We start from the raw sequence: 23,738 nt of genomic DNA, 5'->3' as shown, positions 1-23,738 counted from the left end.
CAACAACAACAACAACAACATGAGCTACACCAGTCAACAACAACAACATGGGCTACACTAGTCAACAACAACAACAACAACATGGGCTACACTAGTCAACAACAACAACATGGGCTACACCAGTCAACAACAACAACATGGGCTACACTAGTCAACAACAACAACATGGGCTACACCAGTCAACAACAACAACATGGGCTACACTAGTCAACAACAACAACAACAACATGGGCTACACTAGTCAACAACAACAACATGGGCTACACTAGTCAACAACAACAACAACAACAACATGAGCTACACCAGTCAACAACAACAACATGGGCTACACTAGTCAACAACAACAACAACAACATGGGCTACACTAGTCAACAACAACAACATGGGCTACACTAGTCAACAACAACAACATGGGCTACACTAGTCAACAACAACAACATGGGCTACACCAGTCAACAACAACAACAACAACATGGGCTACACTAGTCAACAACAACAACATGGGCTACACTAGTCAACAACAACAACATGGGCTACACCAGTCAACAACAACAACATGGGCTACACTAGTCAACAACAACAACATGGGCTACACCAGTCAACAACAACAACATGGGCTACACTAGTCAACAACAACAACATGGGCTACACCAGTCAACAACAACAACATGGGCTACACCAGTCAACAACAACAACATGGGCTACACTAGTCAACAACAACAACATGGGCTACACCAGTCAACAACAACAACATGGGCTACACCAGTCAACAACAACAACATGGGCTACACCAGTCAACAACAACAACATGGGCTACACTAGTCAACAACAACAACATGGGCTACACCAGTCAACAACAACAACATGGGCTACACTAGTCAACAACAACAACATGGGCTACACCAGTCAACAACAACAACATGGGCTACACTAGTCAACAACAACAACATGGGCTACACCAGTCAACAACAACAACAACAACATGGGCTACACCAGTCAACAACAACAACATGGGCTACACCAGTCAACAACAACAACATGGGCTACACCAGTCAACAACAACAACAACAACATGGGCTACACTAGTCAACAACAACAACAACAACAACATGGGCTATACCAGTCAACAACAACAACATGGGCTACACTAGTCAACAACAACAACATGGGCTACACCAGTCAACAACAACAACAACAACATGGGCTACACCAGTCAACAACAACAACATGGGCTACACCAGTCAACAACAACAACATGGGCTACACTAGTCAACAACAACAACATGGGCTACACTAGTCAACAACAACAACATGGGCTACACCAGTCAACAACAACAACAACAACATGGGCTACACTAGTCAACAACAACAACAACAACATGGGCTACACTAGTCAACAACAACAACAACAACATGGGCTACACTAGTCAACAACAACAACAACAACAACATGAGCTACACCAGTCAACAACAACAACATGGGCTACACCAGTCAACAACAACAACAACAACATGGGCTACACCAGTCAACAACAACAACATGGGCAACACCAGTCAACAACAACAACATGGGCTACACTAGTCAACAACAACAACATGGGCTACACCAGTCAACAACAACAACAAGATGGGCTACACCAGTCAACAACAACAACAACATGGGCTACACCAGTCAACAACAACAACAACAACATGGGCTACACTAGTCAACAACAACAACAACAACATGGGCTACACTAGTCAACAACAACAACAACATGAGCTACACCAGTCAACAACAACAACATGGGCTACACTAGTCAACAACAACAACATGGGCTACACTAGTCAACAACAACAACATGGGCTACACCAGTCAACAACAACAACATGGGCTACACTAGTCAACAACAACAACATGGGCTACACCAGTCAACAACAACAACATGGGCTACACCAGTCAACAACAACAACAACATGGGCTACACTAGTCAACAACAACAACAACAACATGGGCTACACCAGTCAACAACAACAACATGGGCTACACCAGTCAACAACAACAACATGGGCTACACCAGTCAACAACAACAACATGGGCTACACTAGTCAACAACAACAACATGGGCTACACCAGTCAACAACAACAACAACAACATGGGCTACACTAGTCAACAACATGGGCTACACTAGTCAACAACAACAACATGGGCTACACTAGTCAACAACAACAACAACAACATGGGCTACACTAGTCAACAACAACAACATGGGCTACACTAGTCAACAACAACAACATGGGCTACACCAGTCAACAACAACAACATGGGCTACACCAGTCAACAACAACAAAAACAACATGGGCTACACTAGTCAACAACAACAACAACAACATGGGCTACACCAGTCAACAACAACAACAACAACATGGGCTACACTAGTCAACAACAACAACATGGGCTACACTAGTCAACAACAACAACAACAACATGGGCTACACTAGTCAACAACAACAACAACAACAACATGGGCTACACCAGTCAACAACAACAACATGGGCTACACTAGTCAACAACAACAACATGGGCTACACCAGTCAACAACAACAACATGGGCTACACTAGTCAACAACAACAACAACAACAACATGGGCTACACTAGTCAACAACAACAACATGGGCTACACTAGTCAACAACAACAACAACAACAACATGAGCTACACCAGTCAACAACAACAACATGGGCTACACTAGTCAACAACAACAACAACAACATGGGCTACACTAGTCAACAACAACAACATGGGCTACACCAGTCAACAACAACAACATGGGCTACACTAGTCAACAACAACAACATGAGCTACACTAGTCAACAACAACAACATGGGCTACACCAGTCAACAACAACAACAACAACATGGGCTACACTAGTCAACAACAACAACATGGGCTACACTAGTCAACAACAACAACATGGGCTACACCAGTCAACAACAACAACATGGGCTACACTAGTCAACAACAACAACATGGGCTACACCAGTCAACAACAACAACATGGGCTACACTAGTCAACAACAACAACATGGGCTACACCAGTCAACAACAACAACATGGGCTACACCAGTCAACAACAACAACAACAACATGGGCTACACTAGTCAACAACAACAACATGGGCTACACCAGTCAACAACAACAACATGGGCTACACCAGTCAACAGCAACAACATGGGCTACACCAGTCAACAACAACAACATGGGCTACACTAGTCAACAACAACAACATGGGCTACACCAATCAACAACAACAACATGGGCTACACTAGTCAACAACAACAACATGGGCTACACCAGTCAACAACAACAACAACAACATGGGCTACACCAGTCAACAACAACAACATGGGCTACACCAGTCAACAACAACAACATGGGCTACACCAGTCAACAACAACAACATGGGCTACACCAGTCAACAACAACAACAACAACATGGGCTACACTAGTCAACAACAACAACAACAACAACATGGGCTATACCAGTCAACAACAACAACATGGGCTACACTAGTCAACAACAACAACATGGGCTACACCAGTCAACAACAACAACAACAACATGGGCTACACCAGTCAACAACAACAACATGGGCTACACCAGTCAACAACAACAACATGGGCTACACTAGTCAACAACAACAACATGGGCTACACTAGTCAACAACAACAACATGGGCTACACCAGTCAACAACAACAACAACAACATGGGCTACACTAGTCAACAACAACAACAACAACATGGGCTACACTAGTCAACAACAACAACAACAACATGGGCTACACTAGTCAACAACAACAACAACAACAACATGAGCTACACCAGTCAACAACAACAACATGGGCTACACCAGTTAACAACAACAACAACAACATGGGCTACACCAGTCAACAACAACAACATGGGCAACACCAGTCAACAACAACAACATGGGCTACACTAGTCAACAACAACAACATGGGCTACACCAGTCAACAACAACAACAACATGGGCTACACCAGTCAACAACAACAACAACATGGGCTACACCAGTCAACAACAACAACAACAACATGGGCTACACTAGTCAACAACAACAACAACAACATGGGCTACACTAGTCAACAACAACATGAGCTACACCAGTCAACAACAACAACATGGGCTACACTAGTCAACAACAACAACAACAACATGGGCTACACTAGTCAACAACAACAACATGGGCTACACCAGTCAACAACAACAACATGGGCTACACTAGTCAACAACAACAACATGGGCTACACCAGTCAACAACAACAACATGGGCTACACCAGTCAACAACAACAACAACATGGGCTACACTAGTCAACAACAACAACAACAACATGGGCTACACCAGTCAACAACAACAACATGGGCTACACCAGTCAACAACAACAACATGGGCTACACCAGTCAACAACAACAACATGGGCTACACTAGTCAACAACAACAACATGGGCTACACCAGTCAACAACAACAACAACATGGGCTACACTAGTCAACAACATGGGCTACACTAGTCAACAACAACAACATGGGCTACACTAGTCAACAACAACAACAACAACATGGGCTACACTAGTCAACAACAACAACATGGGCTACACTAGTCAACAACAACAACATGGGCTACACCAGTCAACAACAACAACATGGGCTACACCAGTCAACAACAACAAAAACAACATGGGCTACACTAGTCAACAACAACAACAACAACATGGGCTACACCAGTCAACAACAACAACAACAACATGGGCTACACTAGTCAACAACAACAACATGGGCTACACTAGTCAACAACAACAACAACAACATGGGCTACACTAGTCAACAACAACAACAACAACAACATGGGCTACACCAGTCAACAACAACAACATGGGCTACACTAGTCAACAACAACAACATGGGCTACACCAGTCAACAACAACAACATGGGCTACACTAGTCAACAACAACAACAACAACAACATGGGCTACACTAGTCAACAACAACAACATGGGCTACACTAGTCAACAACAACAACAACAACAACATGAGCTACACCAGTCAACAACAACAACATGGGCTACACTAGTCAACAACAACAACAACAACATGGGCTACACTAGTCAACAACAACAACATGGGCTACACCAGTCAACAACAACAACATGGGCTACACTAGTCAACAACAACAACATGGGCTACACTAGTCAACAACAACAACATGGGCTACACCAGTCAACAACAACAACAACAACATGGGCTACACTAGTCAACAACAACAACATGGGCTACACTAGTCAACAACAACAACATGGGCTACACCAGTCAACAACAACAACATGGGCTACACTAGTCAACAACAACAACATGGGCTACACCAGTCAACAACAACAACATGGGCTACACTAGTCAACAACAACAACATGGGCTACACCAGTCAACAACAACAACATGGGCTACACCAGTCAACAACAACAACATGGGCTACACCAGTCAACAACAACAACATGGGCTACACTAGTCAACAACAACAACATGGGCTACACCATTCAACAACAACAACATGGGCTACACTAGTCAACAACAACAACATGGGCTACACCAGTCAACAACAACAACAACAACATGGGCTACACCAGTCAACAACAACAACATGGGCTACACCAGTCAACAACAACAACATGGGCTACACCAGTCAACAACAACAACATGGGCTACACCAGTCAACAACAACAACATGGGCTACACCAGTCAACAACAACAACAACAACATGGGCTACACTAGTCAACAACAACAACAACAACAACATGGGCTATACCAGTCAACAACAACAACATGGGCTACACTAGTCAACAACAACAACATGGGCTACACCAGTCAACAACAACAACATGGGCTACACTAGTCAACAACAACAACATGGGCTACACTAGTCAACAACAACAACATGGGCTACACCAGTCAACAACAACAACAACAACATGGGCTACACTAGTCAACAACAACAACAACAACATGGGCTACACTAGTCAACAACAACAACAACAACATGGGCTACACTAGTCAACAACAACAACAACAACAACATGAGCTACACCAGTCAACAACAACAACATGGGCTACACCAGTCAACAACAACAACAACAACATGGGCTACACCAGTCAACAACAACAACATGGGCAACACCAGTCAACAACAACAACATGGGCTACACTAGTCAACAACAACAACATGGGCTACACCAGTCAACAACAACAACAACATGGGCTACACCAGTCAACAACAACAACAACATGGGCTACACCAGTCAACAACAACAACAACAACATGGGCTACACTAGTCAACAACAACAACAACAACATGGGCTACACTAGTCAACAACAACATGAGCTACACCAGTCAACAACAACAACATGGGCTACACTAGTCAACAACAACAACAACAACATGGGCTACACTAGTCAACAACAACAACATGGGCTACACCAGTCAACAACAACAACATGGGCTACACTAGTCAACAACAACAACATGGGCTACACCAGTCAACAACAACAACATGGGCTACACCAGTCAACAACAACAACAACATGGGCTACACTAGTCAACAACAACAACAACAACATGGGCTACACCAGTCAACAACAACAACATGGGCTACACCAGTCAACAACAACAACATGGGCTACACCAGTCAACAACAACAACATGGGCTACACTAGTCAACAACAACAACATGGGCTACACCAGTCAACAACAACAACAACAACATGGGCTACACTAGTCAACAACATGGGCTACACTAGTCAACAACAACAACATGGGCTACACTAGTCAACAACAACAACAACAACATGGGCTACACTAGTCAACAACAACAACATGGGCTACACTAGTCAACAACAACAACATGGGCTACACCAGTCAACAACAACAACATGGGCTACACCAGTCAACAACAACAAAAACAACATGGGCTACACTAGTCAACAACAACAACAACAACATGGGCTACACCAGTCAACAACAACAACAACAACATGGGCTACACTAGTCAACAACAACAACATGGGCTACACTAGTCAACAACAACAACAACAACATGGGCTACACTAGTCAACAACAACAACAACAACATGGGCTACACCAGTCAACAACAACAACAACAACAACATGGGCTACACTAGTCAACAACAACAACAACAACATGGGCTACACCAGTCAACAACAACAACAACAACATGGGCTACACTAGTCAACAACAACAACAACAACAACAACAACAACAACAACATGGGCTACACTAGTCAACAACAACAACAACAACATGGGCTACACCAGTCAACAACAACAACAACAACATGGGCTACACTAGTCAACAACAACAACAACAACATGGGCTACACTAGTCAACAACAACAACAACAACATGGGCTACACCAGTCAACAACAACAACATGGGCTACACTAGTCAACAACAACAACAACAACATGGGCTACACTAGTCAACAACAACAACAACAACAACATGGGCTACACTAGTCAACAACAACAACAACAACAACAACAACAACATGGGCTACACTAGTCAACAACAACAACAACAACAACAACAACAACAACATGGGCTACACTAGTCAACAACAACAACATGGGCTACACTAGTCAACAACAACAACAACAACATGGGCTACACTAGTCAACAACAACAACAACAACAACAACAACAACAACAACAACATGGGCTACACCAGTCAACAACAACAACAACATGGGCTACACTAGTCAACAACAACAACAACAACAACATGGGCTACACTAGTCAACAACAACAACATGAGCTACACCAGTCAACAACAACAACAACAACATGAGCTACACCAGTCAACAACAACAACAACAACAACAACATGAGCTACACCAGTCAACAACAACAACAACAACATGAGCTACACCAGTCAACAACAACAACAACAACATGGGCTACACTAGTCAACAACAACAACAACAACAACAACATGAGCTACACCAGTCAACAACAACAACAACAACATGAGCTACACTAGTCAACAACAACAACAACATGAGCTACACCAGTCAAGAACAACAACAACAACATGAGCTACACCAGTCAACAACAACAACAACAACAACAACAACAACAACAACAACAACAACAACAACAACAACAACAACAACAACAACATGAGCTACACCAGTCAACAACAACAACAACAACATGGGCTACACTAGTCAACAACAACAACAACAACAACAACAACATGGGCTACACTAGTCAACAACAACAACAACAACAACAACAACAACAACAACATGGGCTACACTAGTCAACAACAACAACAACAACAACATGGGCTACACTAGTCAACAACAACAACAACATGAGCTACACCAGTCAACAACAACAACATTTGGCTACACTAGTCAACAACAACAACAACATGGGCTACACCAGTCAACAACAACAACAACATGGGCTACACTAGTCAACAACAACAACAACATCATGGGCTACACCAGTCAACAACAACAACAACATGGGCTACACTAGTCAACAACAACAACAACAACAACATGGGCTACACCAGTCAACAACAACAACATGGGCTACACTAGTCAACAACAACAACAACAACATGGGCTACACCAGTCAACAACAACAACAACATGGGCTACACTAGTCAACAACAACTACAACATGGGCTACATCAGTCAACAACAACAACAACAACATGGGCTACACTAGTCAACAACAACAACATGGGCTACACCAGTCAACAACAACAACAACATGGGCTACACTAGTCAACAACAACAACAACAACAACATGGGCTACACCAGTCAACAACAACAACAACAACAACATGGACTACACTAGTCAACAACAACAACAACATGGGCTACACTAGTCAACAACAACAACAACAACAACAACAACAACATGGGCTACACTAGTCAACAACAACAACAACAACAACATGGGCTACACTAGTCAACAACAACAACAACAACAACATGGACTACACTAGTCAACAACAACAACATGAGCTACACCAGTCAACAACATAGACAACAACAACAGCAACAACATGGGCTACACCAGTCAACAACAACAACATGGGCTACACTAGTCAACAACATAGACAACAACAACAGCAACAACATGGGCTACACTAGTCAACAACAACAACATGAGCTACACCAGTCAACAACATAGACAACAACAACAACAACAACATGGGCTACACTAGTCAACAACAACAACATGAGCTACACTAGTCAACAACATAGACAACAACAACATGGGCTACACTAGTCAACAACAACAACAACATGGGCTACACTAGTCAACAACAACAACAACATGGGCTACACTAGTCAACAACATAGACAACAACAACAGGAACAACAACGATGACAATTCAACAATACACATAATAACATCACAAAATCATAAAAGCATACTCATGCAAGGAAAAATCTTCAGTGAAAACGAAAAATCCTTCAACAGTACACTTATAAACAACAAATAATTGAAGGTGGAGAAAGACAGAGCGCACGAGGCTACACGAGGCTACACGAGGCTACACGAGGCTGCACGAGGCTACACGAGGCTACACGAGGCTACACGAGGCTGCACGAGGCTACACGAGGCTACACGAGGCTACACGAGGCTACACGAGGCTGCACGAGGCTACACGAGGCTACACGAGGCTACACGAGGCTGCACGAGGCTACACGAGGCTACACGAAGCTGCACGAGGCTACACGAGGCTACACGAGGCTGCACGAGGCTACACGAGGCTACACAAGGCTGCACGAGGCTACACGAGGCTACACGAGGCTGCACGAGGCTACACGAGGCTACACGAGGCTGCACGAGGCTACACGAGGCTGCACGAGGCTACACGAGGCTACACGAGGCTACACGAGGCTAGAGGAACCCAACTCACAACTCTGAATGAGCATCTCACACTTCTGCTCATCGTGAGGGTAGTGGTGGAAGTCGAAGTGGCACATGAGGGTAATGCTCATCCTGGCGTCCCGGGAGTGTGAGGTGTGAGTGAGAGAGACAAGGTTATAGCATTCTCTGACCACCACCGGCTAATGTGACGTTATGAATATATATTCAGAAAAGGTGTGTTTCTGCAAGAGGACTGCAAGGTCAGGTATATTGTGCTGGACACCGCAGGTGCTTTGGAGCACTTCTGACACGACAGACTATTGGCTAAGTGTCAGTCTTAACCAAGAGATCGTAACCCTCAGGTAAATCCAGCTACAGCACTTTATATTGTAGGTTCCGTTCTACTTCCACCCAGACTTTACTAAGGGACTCTAAGCGTATAATGGTACATAGTGTGAAGGCCACCCACTTGGTGTCATTGTGCTACAGAGTAGTGTGGTATGTGTTGTGGTATGAACTACTTCCAACTATCTCCTATTCTTTATTGAAGATCAGCATTGTTCCAAATGGATAACAAAAACTGGAACTCAACTCAGAATGTATCAGGTTCATGATTTGTACCAAGAGAAACAACAACGGCACTTTCCTGCACCGTGGGAGGTTACACCCTTTCCAGTTTTAATCCCTCCCTTTCCACCCAAGAAGCAACTTAGAGATCAGCCCAAGCTTCGTCTTGAGGCAAAGCTCAACGCCTTAAGCCATATTGATGCTCTGTCCACATATAGAGCATATATGTGGACAGAGATAATATATATATATATATATATATATATATATATATATATATATATATATATATATATATATATATATATATATATATATATATATATATATATATATTATTAAATATGACCGAAAAAGTAAGATTAATAATTCTAACACGAATTTTCTCAATCTTTCGTACATTACGCTTCACTGTTGGAGGTAAATCAAAAATCACTTCTCCAAAATTCATTTTTATTTCTAGTCTGACGCGACACGGGCGCGTTTCGTAAAACTTATTACATTTTCAAAGACTTCACAAATACACAACTGATTAGAACGTATCTCTGATTTTATATCTACATTTGAGTGAGGTGGGAAGGGTGATGTGGCATTAACACAAGACAGAACAGGAGGGGATATTAATAGGGTATTAAAAGTATCAACACAAGACAGAACAGAAACAATGGGTATTGAATAGAAGTGTTTGTAGAAAGCCTATTGGTCCATATTTCTTGATGCTTCTATATTGGAGCGGAGTCTTGAGGTGGGTAGAATATAGTTGTGCAATAATTGGCTGTTGATTGCTGGTGTTGACTTCTTGATGTGTAGTGCCTCGCAAACGTCAAGCCGCCTGCTATCGCTGTATCTATCGATGATTTCTGTGTTGTTTACTAGGATTTCTCTGGCGATGGTTTGGTTATGGGAAGAGATTATATGTTCCTTAATGGAGCCCTGTTGCTTATGCATCGTTAAACGCCTAGAAAGAGATGTTGTTGTCTTGCCTATATACTGGGTTTTTTGGAGCTTACAGTCCCCAAGTGGGCATTTGAAGGCATAGACGACATTAGTCTCTTTTAAAGCGTTCTGTTTTGTGTCTGGAGAGTTTCTCATGAGTAGGCTGGCCGTTTTTCTGGTTTTATAGTAAATAAATACTATATAAACTATATAAACTATTATATACTATTATATTGGGGAATATAAACCTGGATATGCGTATGGAAATGTCAAGACGCACAAGCCTGGAAACCCACTTCGGCCAATCATTAGCCAGATACCCACACCCACGTACAGACTGGCAAAGCGACTCAACGGCCTGCTGACTCCTTATGTTCCTTGCGCCTTCAGCCTGAAGTCTCCAAAGGAATTTGTGGACTTACTGCGGGGCACACGGGCCACAGGGATAAGAGCCTCGTTGGACGTAGAATCGCTGTTTACCAACGTACCTGTGGACGAGACAATCGGAATGATAGCCGACAGAGTGTATCGTGATCCAGCCTGTACTCCTCTTGACATGCCAGAAAGTATTCTGAGGAAACTACTCCAAGCTTGTACTAAAGAGGCACCCTTCTTGAGCCCGGATGGGCACATGTATAAGCAAGTAGATGGGGTCGCCATGGGTTCTCCCCTAGGTGTCCTGTTTGCAAACTTCTACATGGGTACCATCGAGCAAAAAGTCTTAGTCGACATGAACTTGAAACCGGCCATATACTGCAGGTATGTTGACGACATTTTTACACAGGTACCTGATGTCAGACATCTGCAGAAGCTGAAGGAGGCATTTGAGCAGAGTTCCGTGATATTTACTATAAAACCAGAAAAACGGCCAGCCTACTCATGAGAAACTCTCCAGACACAAAACAGAACGCTTTGAAAGAGACTAATGTCGTCTATGCCTTCAAATGCCCACTTGGGGACTGTAAGCTCCAAAAAACCCAGTATATAGGCAAGACAACAACATCTCTTTCTAGGCGTTTAACGATGCATAAGCAACAGGGCTCCATTAAGGAACATATAATCTCTTCCCATAACCAAACCATCGCCAGAGAAATCCTAGTAAACAACACAGAAATCATCGATAGATACAGCGATAGCAGGCGGCTTGACGTTTGCGAGGCACTACACATCAAGAAGTCAACACCAGCAATCAACAGCCAATTATTGCACAACTATATTCTACCCACCTCAAGACTCCGCTCCAATATAGAAGCATCAAGAAATATGGACCAATAGGCTTTCTACAAACACTTCTATTCAATACCCATTGTTTCTGTTCTGTCTTGTGTTGATACTTTTAATACCCTATTAATATCCCCTCCTGTTCTGTCTTGTGTTAATGCCACATCACCCTTCCCACCTCACTCAAATGTAGATATAAAATCAGAGATACGTTCTAATCAGTTGTGTATTTGTGAAGTCTTTGAAAATGTAATAAGTTTTACGAAACGCGCCCGTGTCGCGTCAGACTAGAAATAAAAATGAATTTTGGAGAAGTGATTTTTGATTTACCTCCAACAGTGAAGCGTAATGTACGAAAGATTGAGAAAATTCGTGTTAGAATTATTAATCTTACTTTTTCGGTCATATTTAATAATATATGTCTACAGGAAAGACTGCTACCAAAATATACTAATATGTATATATATATATATATATATATATATATATATATATGCGAACAAGCCTGAATGGTCCCCAGGACAATATGCAACTGAAAACTCACACCCCAGAAGTGACTCGAACCCATACTCCCAGAAGCAACGCAACTGGTATGTACAAGACGCCTTAATCCACTTGACCATCACGACCGGACATAATGAGGTGATAGCCGAGGCTATTTGAACCACCCCACCGCCGGCACTCGGATAGTAATCTTGGGCATAGCATTTTACCAAATCACCTCATTCTTTGGGGCACACGTGAGGAACACAAATGCGCATTTGTGTTCCTCACGTGTGCCCCAAAGAATGAGGTGATTTGGTAAAATGCTATGCCCAAGATTACTATCCGAGTGCCGGCGGTGGGGTGGTTCAAATAGCCTCGGCTATCACCTCATTATGTCCGGTCGTGATGGTCAAGTGGATTAAGGCGTCTTGTACATACCAGTTGCGTTGCTTCTGGGAGTATGGGTTCGAGTCACTTCTGGGGTGTGAGTTTTCAGTTATATATATATATATATATATATATATATATATATATATATATATATATATATATATATATATATATATATATATATATATATATATATATTTATATATATTTTGGTAGCAGTCTTTCTTGTAGACATATATTATTAAATATGACCGAAAAAGTAAGATTAATAATTCTAACAAGAATTTTCTCTGTTTTTTATATTTCTTTTCACTGTTGATGGTAACAAAAATCAATTCTCCAAAATTCATTTTTATTTCAAGTCTGACGCGACACTTGAACGAGTTTCGTAAAACTTATTACATTTTCAAAGACTTTAGTTTACACACACACACAATTATAACTGAACAGAGTTCAAACAGCTTCGATTTTATACCTGCATTTGGGTAAGGTGATATGTTACAACAGTTTTCGATGAGGTGAAAACAAACTTTCAACACAAGACAGAACACGAAACAGTGGGTATAACATTTTGTAAGTTAAAGGGAAGAATGGAAGTAACTGCAAAGGGCCTATTGGCCCATATTTCTCGATGCTTCTATATTGGTGCGGAGTCTTGAAGTGGGTAGAATATAGTTGTGCATTAATTGGCTGTTGATTGCTGGTGTCGACTTCTTAATGTGTAGTGCCTCGCAGATATCAAGCCGCCTGCTATCGCTGTATCTATTAATGATTTCCGTGTTTTTTGTTAAGACTTCTCTGGTGATGGTCTGGTTGTGGGAAGAGATTATATGTTCCTTAATGGAGCCCTGTTGCTTATGCATCGTTAATCGCCTGGAAAGAGATGTTGTTGTCTTGCCTATATACTGAATTCTTTGAGGCTTACAGTCCCCAAGTGGGCATTTGAAGGCATAGACGACATTGGTCTCTTTTAAAGCGTTCTGCTTTGTCTCTGGAGAGTTTCTAATGAGTAGGTTGGCCGTTTTCTTGGTTTTATAGTAGATCGTCAATTGTATCTTCTGATTTTTGTCTGTAGGGATAACGTTTCTATTAACAATATCTTTCAGGACCCTTTCCTCCGTTTTATGAGCTGTGGAAAAGAAGTTCCTGTAAAATAGTCTAATAGGGGGTATAGGTGTTGTGTTAGTTGTCTCTTCAGAGGTTGCATGGCGTTTCACCTTCCTTCTTATGATGTCTTCAACGAAACCATTGGAGAAGCCGTTGTTGACTAGGACCTGCCTTACCCTACAGAGTTCTTCATCGATTTGCTTCTATCCTGAGCTGTGGCTGAGAGGACGGTCGACATAAGCGTTAACAACACTCCTCTTGTACCTGTCTGGGCAGTCACTGTTGGCACTGAGGCACATTCCTATGTTTGTTTCCTTAGTGTAGACTGCAGTGTGGAAACCTCCGCTCCTTTCCATGACTGTTACATCTAGAAAGGGCAGCTTCCCATCCTTCTCCATCTCGTAAGTGAAACGCAACACAGAATTCCGCTCAAATGCCTCCTTCAGCTCCTGCAGATGACTGACATCAGGTACCTGTGTAAAAATGTCGTCAACATACCTGCAGTATATGGCCGGTTTCAAGTTCATGTCGACTAAGACCTTTTGTTCGATGGTACCCATGTAGAAGTTTGCAAACAGGACACCTAGGGGAGAACCCATGGCGACCCCATCTACTTGTTTATACATGTGCCCATCCGGGCTCAAGAAGGGTGCCTCTTTAGTACAAGCTTGGAGTAGTTTCCTTAGAATGTTTTCTGGTATGTCAAGAGGAGTACAGGCCGGATCATGATACACTCTGTACGCTATCATCCCGATTGTTTCATCCATCCCGCTATCATCCCGATTGTTGGATGAAACAATCGGGATGATAACGGACAGAGTGTATCGTGATCCAGCCTGTACTCCTCTTGACATACCAGAAAACATTCTAAGGAAACTACTCCAAGCTTGTACTAAAGAGGCACCCTTCTTGAGCCCTGATGGGCACATGTATAAACAAGTAGATGGGGTCGCCATGGGTTCTCCCCTAGGTGTCCTGTTTGCAAACTTCTACATGGGTACCATCGAACAAAAGGTCTTAGTCGACATGAACTTGAAACCGGCCATATACTGCAGGTATGTTGACGACATTTTTACACAGGTACCTGATGTCAGTCATCTGCAGGAGCTGAATGAGGCATTTGAGCGGAATTCTGTGTTGTGTTTCACTTACGAGATGGAGAAGGATGGGAAGCTGCCCTTTCTAGATGTAACAGTCATGGAAAAGAGCGGAGGTTTCCACACTGCAGTCTACACTAAGGAAACAAACATAGGAATGTGCCTCAATGACAACAGTGACTGCCCAGACAGGCAAAAGAGGAGTGTCGTTAACGCTTATGTCGACCGTGCCCTCAGCCACAGCTCAGGATGGAAGCAAGTCGATGAAGAACTCTGTAGGGTAAGGCAGGTCCTAGTCAACAACGGCTTCTCCAATGGTTTCGTTGAAGACATCATAAGAAGGAAGGTGAAACGCCATGCAACCTTTGAAGAGACAACTAACACAACACCTGTACCCCCTATTAGACTATTTTACAGGAACTTCTTTTCCACAGCTCATAAAATGGAGGAAAGGGTTCTGAAAGATATTGTTAATAGAAACGTTATCCCTACAGACAAAAATCAGAAGATACAATTGACGATCTACTATAAAACCAAGAAAACGGCCAACCTATTCATGAAAAACTCTCCAGACACAAAGCAGAATGCTTTAAAAGAGACCAATGTCGTCTATACCTTCAAATGCCCACTTGGGGACTGTAAGCCTCAAAAAATTCAGTATATAGGCAAGACAACAACATCTCTTTCCAGGCGATTAACGATGCATAAGCAACAGGGCTCCATTAAGGAACATATAATCTCTTCCCACAACCAGACCATCACTAGAGAAGTCTTAACAAAAAACACGGAAATCATCGATAGATACAGCGATAGCAGGCGGCTTGATATCTGCGAGGTACTACACATTAAGAAGTCGACACCAGCAATCAACAGCCAATTAATGCACAACTATATTCTACCCACTTCAAGACTCCGCACCAATATAGAAGCATCAAGAAATATGGGCCAATAGGCCCTTTGCAGTTACTTCCATTCTTCCCTTTAACTTACAAAATATTATACCCATTGTTTCGTGTTCTGTCTTGTGTTGAAAGTTTGTTTTCACCTCATCCAAAACTGTTGTAACATCACCTCACCCAAATGCAGGTATAAAATCGAAGCTGTTTAAACTCTGTTCAGTTATAGTTGTGTGTGGGTAAACTAAAGTCTTTGAAAATGTAATAAGTTTTACGAAACGCGTTCAAGTGTCGCGTCAGACTAGAAATAAAAATGAATTTTGGAGAATTGATTTTTCAGTTACCATCAACAGTGAAAAGAAATAAAAGAAAGATAGAGAAAATTCGTGTTAGAATTATTAATCTTACTTTTTCGGTCATATTTAATAATAATATATATATATATATATATATATATATATATATATATATATATATATATATATATATATATATATATATATATATATATATATATATATATATATAACGCACAACTCTCCTAAACACGAGAGTGAAGTATACAACTTTAGAACACTTTCCCACCAGGAGACTCGAACCCTAGCCAGCACAGAAGCCTTCCAGCAACTGGCATAACAGGTACGCCTTAACCCGCTCCACCACCAGCTCAGACCCTTAAAAGAGATGGTAATTTCGGAGTATTTAAATACACCAAAGATCACCACCTCCCAAGAGCACTAGAGCAAGTGAGGGGTCATTTATACGTTTATTTCATCAAGTCCCTGTTAATATGGGAAGACACAGTGTCTATGTTTAAGGCACAACTCTCCTAAACACGAGAGTGAAGTATACAACTTTAGAACACTTTCCCACCAGGAGACTCGAACCCTAGCCAGCACAGAAGCCTTCCAGCAACTGGCATAACAGGTACGCCTTAACCCGCTCCACCACCAGCTCAGACCCTTAAAAGAGATGGTAATTTCGGAGTATTTAAATACACCAAAGATCACCACTTCCCAAGAGCACTAGAGCAAGTGAGGGGTCATTTATACGTTTATTTCATCAAGTCCCTGTTAATATGGGAAGACACAGTGTCTATGCTTAAGGCACAACTCTCCTAAACACGAGAGTGAAGTATACAACTTTAGAACACTTTCCCACCAGGAGACTCGAACCCTAGCCAGCACAGAAGCCTTCCAGCAACTGGCATAACAGGTACGCCTTAACCCGCTCCACCACCAGCTCAGACCCTTAAAAGAGATGGTAATTTCGGAGTATTTAAATACACCAAAGACCACCACCTCCCAAGAGCACTAGAGCAAGTGAGGGGTCATTTATACGTTTATTTCATCAAGTCCCTGTTAATATGGGAAGACACAGTGTCTATGCTTAAGGCAACTCTAGTTGCCCTTGCTCTAGTGCTCTTGGGAGGTGGTGATCTTTGGTGTATTTAAATACTCCGAAATTACCATCTCTTTTAAGGGTCTGAGCTAGTGGTGGAGCGGGTTAAGGCGTACCTGTTACGCCAGTTGCTGGAAGGCTTCTGTGCTGGCTAGGGTTCGAGTCTCCTGGTGGGAAAGTGTTCTAAAGTTGATATATATATATATATATATATATATATATATATATATATATATATATATATATATATATATATATATATATATATATATATATATATATTCTTTTGTTGCCGTTCTGATAGCAGATTTTTACTGGGTGATGATAGGCTTGAGGTAGTTTGCAATGGCTGAACCCCCATGCACATATATCGTAGTATATAAGATAGGGATAGACTAGCGCGTAGTATAATGAGAGGAGAGCCGAGTTTGGAGCATAATATTTGATTTTAGAAAGTATACCCACCGTTTTTTGAGACTTTCTTGGTTATGTGTTGTATGTGGGTGTTGAAGTTGAGTCTCTTGTCTATGTGAAGGTCAAGAAACTTTCCATCATTTTTATTGCTGATGTTAACATTGTCTATCTGAAGCTGAATTGCATTTGTTGATTTGCTTCCAAACAAAACGTTGTAGGTCTTTTATATGTTTAGACAGATGTTTGTTGGTTGACATCCATGAGTGGATTTTTGTAATTTGTTATTTACAACATTATTTAGTGTGTGTGGGTTGGGGTCAAAGTATATGTGGGTAATATCGTCAGAAAACAATATAGGTGTAAGAATGTTAGAGTTGTTGTTGTTAAAGATTCGCTACCTGGAACAAAAAGTTCCAAGTAACACGGGCTATGGTGAGCCCGTAGATAGTTATAATGTTAGACAGTAGGAAGATCATTGATGTATGTAAGAAATAGAAGAGGTCCTAGGATGCTGCCTTGTGGCACTCCAACGGTTATTGGTAGAGTGGGAGAGGTTAAATCATTGATGGCTACATATTGGTGTCTGTCACTAAGTATAGGATCGGACATAGTTCAGAGAAAGGCCTCGGATTCCATAATGCTGGAGTTTAAGTAAGAGGTAGTTGTGATTAACAGTATCAAAGGCCTTTCTCAGGTCAATGAAGAGTCCAATCGGAAACTCTTTTGAGATCGGAAGCCAAACTGACTGGGAGTTATTATGTTTTTTTTTTTGTTTTTTTTTGCAGGGATATTCCTGCGCGGGCCCTAAGCCTCTGGCTGGCCCACTAAGTGTTGCTTGTTTCTGTTTTACTTGGGCGGAGTATGAGTATTTATGACTCGTATGGTCGCTTTAGTAAGATTTTGCCATATGTGTTTAACAACTTCTTCTGCTTTGTTGAATCTAAGTTGAAATCTTAATTAGTTTGTAACTGTGCACTGTGTTAGATAATGTTCCAGTGGTCTGTTGGTCATTTCTCCACAGTGTTGACATTTCCTCTCATCTTCCGGAACCTGTAAGCCTATTTCCCATGCACATGGGTATCCAAGCCTGATGCGATGTAAGTGTACTTCTGTTGCTCTACTGTTCCCTTTCATCAAACTAACTGGTTCGTAGTTGGTTGAATTCTTGTACCAACCCGCAGATCCTGATGTTGCAACTGCTGTGTTGTGGTCACTGTACATCTTTTGCATTGCTCTGTTTCTAATTACTTTCTTAATCTGTTATAGACTCTGTGGTATGTAAATGTCTACATTTCTTCTCTTAGTTGCAAGTTTTGCAGCTTCGTCTACAATGTCATTTCCTATTATTCCCACATGACTTGGCACCCAGTTGATAAGTACCCGACGGCCTTGACGTTTGAGTGTTTGCATTAATGATATGACATTTGTGATCAGATGTATGTTATCACATATGTGTTCTTGTTGCAAGGTTTCAATGGCGGTTCTCGAATTTGTATGTATGATAACATGTTGTCGGTGTTCAGCAAGAGCATGTTCCAAAGCCTTTTGAATGGCTAGCATCTCTGTTTGTAAAGTCGAACACCCATTTGAGAGTCTCCAACTATTTACAGAGTTTCCTGCTTTAACTGCAGCACCGGTTTCTTGTCCCTGCTGGTCTACTGATCCATCTGTGAAGTAAGTGAAGCTGTCGGATGCCAAGTTTACTTCTATATGCATCTGTGCAATGTTACGTAGCAGATGAGGATTTGTCTGGTTCTTTTTTTCCTTCAATAACCATAATCTTAAAGTCTGCTGGCGGAGATTCCCAAGGGGCTTGCATAACAAAGTCTGCTTTATTTCGTCAACACCCTTCTCAGTGACTGTGTTTGTTATATCAAATGTATTGATGGTGTTTATCGCACAATGGGTCCACCTGTTGCTATTGGAGGCTCTTCTGTCCAGAGTTTGTGCTCCAGTGATTATATCTTTAAGTGAACTGATTCTAGGTCTAGTCAATATCTTGGTCAGCATGCACGCAGCGATCATTTTTACCCTTATTTCAATCTTGAATAATACGAGGTAGGAGTAGAGCTGTTTGTAAATATTTTTTTTTAATATTTTTGATAATATAGGTAGATTTGATATTGGTCTATAATTGTTTATGTCTGCTGGATTACCTCCTTTATGAACTGGCGTAACTCTTGCTTTTTTTAAGGATATCAGGGAAAGTATGACACTCAAGGGATTTGTTGAACAGTAGAGCTATGGGTGGTGCAAGGGCATGGGAGGCACTCTTGTATACCATGAATGGTATTTCACTAATGTTCCCAGCTGTAGTTTTTAGTGAGTGAATGGTGGACACAACATCTGTAGGACTGATTGGTGAGAGGAGAAGAGAGTCTGGATAGCTGCCTGAGAGATATGTATTAACATGTGTCTGAGTCTGCGGGAGTTTTGTGGCAAGGTTAGCACCAACCGATGAAAAGAAGCTATTAAATTCAGTTGCCGTTTTATATACTTTTATATACAATATATATACTGAGAAGTTAGGAACTTTTATGAATGAGAGAGAGAGCATTACTCAACCAATAGAGTGAAAGATAGCGGTTATAGGCTGATTGTAGCCTATCCACCGCTGCCCACTGGATGGGTAGCCTATCCACCGCTGCCCACTGGATGGGTAGCCTATCCACCGCTGCCCACTGGATGGGTAGCCTATCCACCGCTGCCCACTGGATGGGTAGCCTATCCACCGCTGCCCACTGGATGGGTAGCCTATCCACCGCTGCCCACTGGATGGGTAGCCTATCCACCGCTGCCCACTGGATGGGTAGCCTATCCACCGCTGCCCACTGGATGGATAGCCTATCCACCGCTGCCCACTGGATGGATAGCCTATCCACCGCTGCCCACTGGATGGAGGGCGGTGTGCAGGACAAACATATCAATTGTGACACTAGCTCTCCACATATGTCAGTTGCTTAACTTAAAAACTGTATCTGTGCTCGGTCACTATTAATGAAAACTATCATTGAAAACCCGGAACGCAACCCACAACAGCTGCCTGGAACTCCCGGGTACCTATTTACTGCTGGGTGAACGGGAGCATTAGGTGAAAGGAAACGTTGTTATAACGTCTTGCTCCGCCAGAAATTTATATGCAGTTGTGCGCCAAGTGTGTCGTGGTGGTGCAGAACTGTGAGGCTTTGGTAAGTTAAACTGAGATGCATTTACAGGTTAAACTGGGAGGCAGTTATGAGTTTACAAGTTACAAATATTTCCATGTTAAAGCTATTTACACGCTAAACCCTTTGCATGTTAAAACAATTTACAAGTTAAAACCATTTACAAGTTAAAACCATTTACATATTAATTCTTTTTACAAGTTAAAACCATTTACACATTAAATTTACAAGTTAAAACCATTTACACATTAAATTTACAAGTTAAAACCATTTACACATTAAATTTACAAGTTAAAACCATTTACATATTAAAACTTACAGGTTCAAACAATGGGTTGGGATAATACGAATGGAAATTCTTAATATACTACATAATAAATGGGATAAAGGAAGATAGTGGAGATGGAGAGAGAAGGGAGGAGGTCATACCAGAGGTCAGAGTGCGAGGCGTGAGAGGCGAGACTCCTTACTGGCCTACCTGCTGAAGAGGCCCATGTGGCCGTCGCTGGTGTAGAAGGCCAGGAACTCGTTCGATACCCAGTCCTTGTGGACGGAGGACCGGATCGCGTTCTTGAAGAAGGCGTCCGGCTGCCAGATGTTCTCCAGGAACTGTAACAGACCGTTACAAGATGTTCTTAAAGTTTTAACTTTGGAAGCCGTTACAAGATGTTTTTAAAGTTTAAACTTTGGAAGCCGTTACAAGATGTTTTTAAAGTTTAAACTTTGGAAGCCGTTACAAGATGTTTTTAAAGTTTAAACTTTGGAAGCCGTTACAAGATGTTTTTAAAGTTTAAACTTTGGAAGCCGTTACAAGATGTTCTTAAAGTTTAAACTTTATATAATGTTGGTTTATTCAATAGTTAAAGAGCTCAGAAGCGCTTCAAGGTTGTCCATAGCAATAATAACCTCGGGTTGTGAAGGTTGGAAGCTCGAAAACTGTTCAATAAATACAGACCAGGCCGCCATGGTTGAGGAAAGATGTACAGGCTTCGTAATTTGACATAAATGCTGGTTGAATATTGATCTTGTTCCCTGTACAGTGTCATACATGATGGCTGACATTATGGTGAGCCATAGGCAGGAACCCTGGCACGCTTAACCAACATATACCATGCAACATTGTTTAGAAATCTAAATCATGACTTCTTCAAGACAATCTACACAACCCTAGAGGATGCAAGGAGCGGAGGGGACATGATCACAACATACAAGATACTGAGGGGGAATAGATAAGATGGACAAGGACAGCCTCTTCAAATTGAAAGTAAATAGGACCAGAGGTCACAGTTGGGAGCTGGAAACCCCAAGATAGTCGAAGATATGTAAGGAAATACTTATCCTCTGTACGGGTAGTTAACACGTGGATCACAGTGAAAGAACAAGTTGTGGAAGCCACCTCCATCCACAAGACAAGATTCGACAAAGAGTTTGAAGGTCAGAATAGTTAAAGTGTGCGGTAACAAGGACGACCAGGGTGGTAGGCGAGGCACAGAGAGCTAGACCTCACTCCTAGTGGATACTGTATGGTGAGTACAGCCATAGACAGTACACAGAGAGACAGAGACAGACAAACACAGCTACACACAGAGACAGCCATGCTCATACCACAGAGACACAGCCACAGAGACAGACAGGAGTACTAACCTTGACGGGAAGGATGAGGCGCCGGCTGGAGGGAGGACTGCTGCTCACACATCTGGGGATGACGGCTGTGTAGTTCCCCGTACACACCTGCAAGTTAGCGTGGAGTCAGTTGTGCACCGTCTGGCGCCAGATGTGGGCCGTCTGGCGCCAGATGTGGGCCGTCTGGCGCCAGGTGTGGGCCGTCTGGCGCCAAATGTGGGCCGTCTGGTACCAGATGTGGGCCGTCTGGCGCCAGATGTGGGCCGTCTGGCGCCAGGTGTGGGCCGTCTGGCGCCAAATGTGGGCCGTCTGGTACCAGATGTGGGCCGTCTGGCGCCAGATGTGGGCCGTCTGGTACCAGATCAAAATACATAATATTACATAAATTTAGTTTTAGGTTATTGTAATAAATATTGAAGAGTGAAGGAGACCGGTAATGTGTCTAATATTATTATTATTAT

General features: G+C 42.2%; 1 protein-coding gene across 7 annotated transcripts in view; it reads right to left on the bottom strand.

The window, feature by feature from the left end:
• Positions 1-23,738, bottom strand: part of LOC123758007 (glycine receptor subunit alpha-4) — a 107,849-nt gene that overhangs the window by 28,436 nt on the left and 55,675 nt on the right. For all 7 annotated transcript variants that reach the window (XM_045742121.2, XM_045742124.2, XM_045742125.2 and 4 more), the window contains 3 exons: positions 23,299-23,385; positions 22,133-22,263; positions 10,025-10,107 (listed from right to left, as the gene is read on the bottom strand). In XM_045742121.2, the coding sequence (XP_045598077.1) occupies positions 10,025-10,107; positions 22,133-22,263; positions 23,299-23,385 (301 nt within the window). The remainder of the gene's footprint in view (positions 1-10,024; positions 10,108-22,132; positions 22,264-23,298; positions 23,386-23,738) is intronic.

Source organism: Procambarus clarkii, chromosome 40 (assembly GCF_040958095.1).
Source record: "Procambarus clarkii isolate CNS0578487 chromosome 40, FALCON_Pclarkii_2.0, whole genome shotgun sequence".
Lineage (NCBI taxonomy): Eukaryota > Metazoa > Arthropoda > Malacostraca > Decapoda > Cambaridae > Procambarus > Procambarus clarkii.
This window is presented reverse-complemented; position numbering and strand designations above follow the sequence as displayed.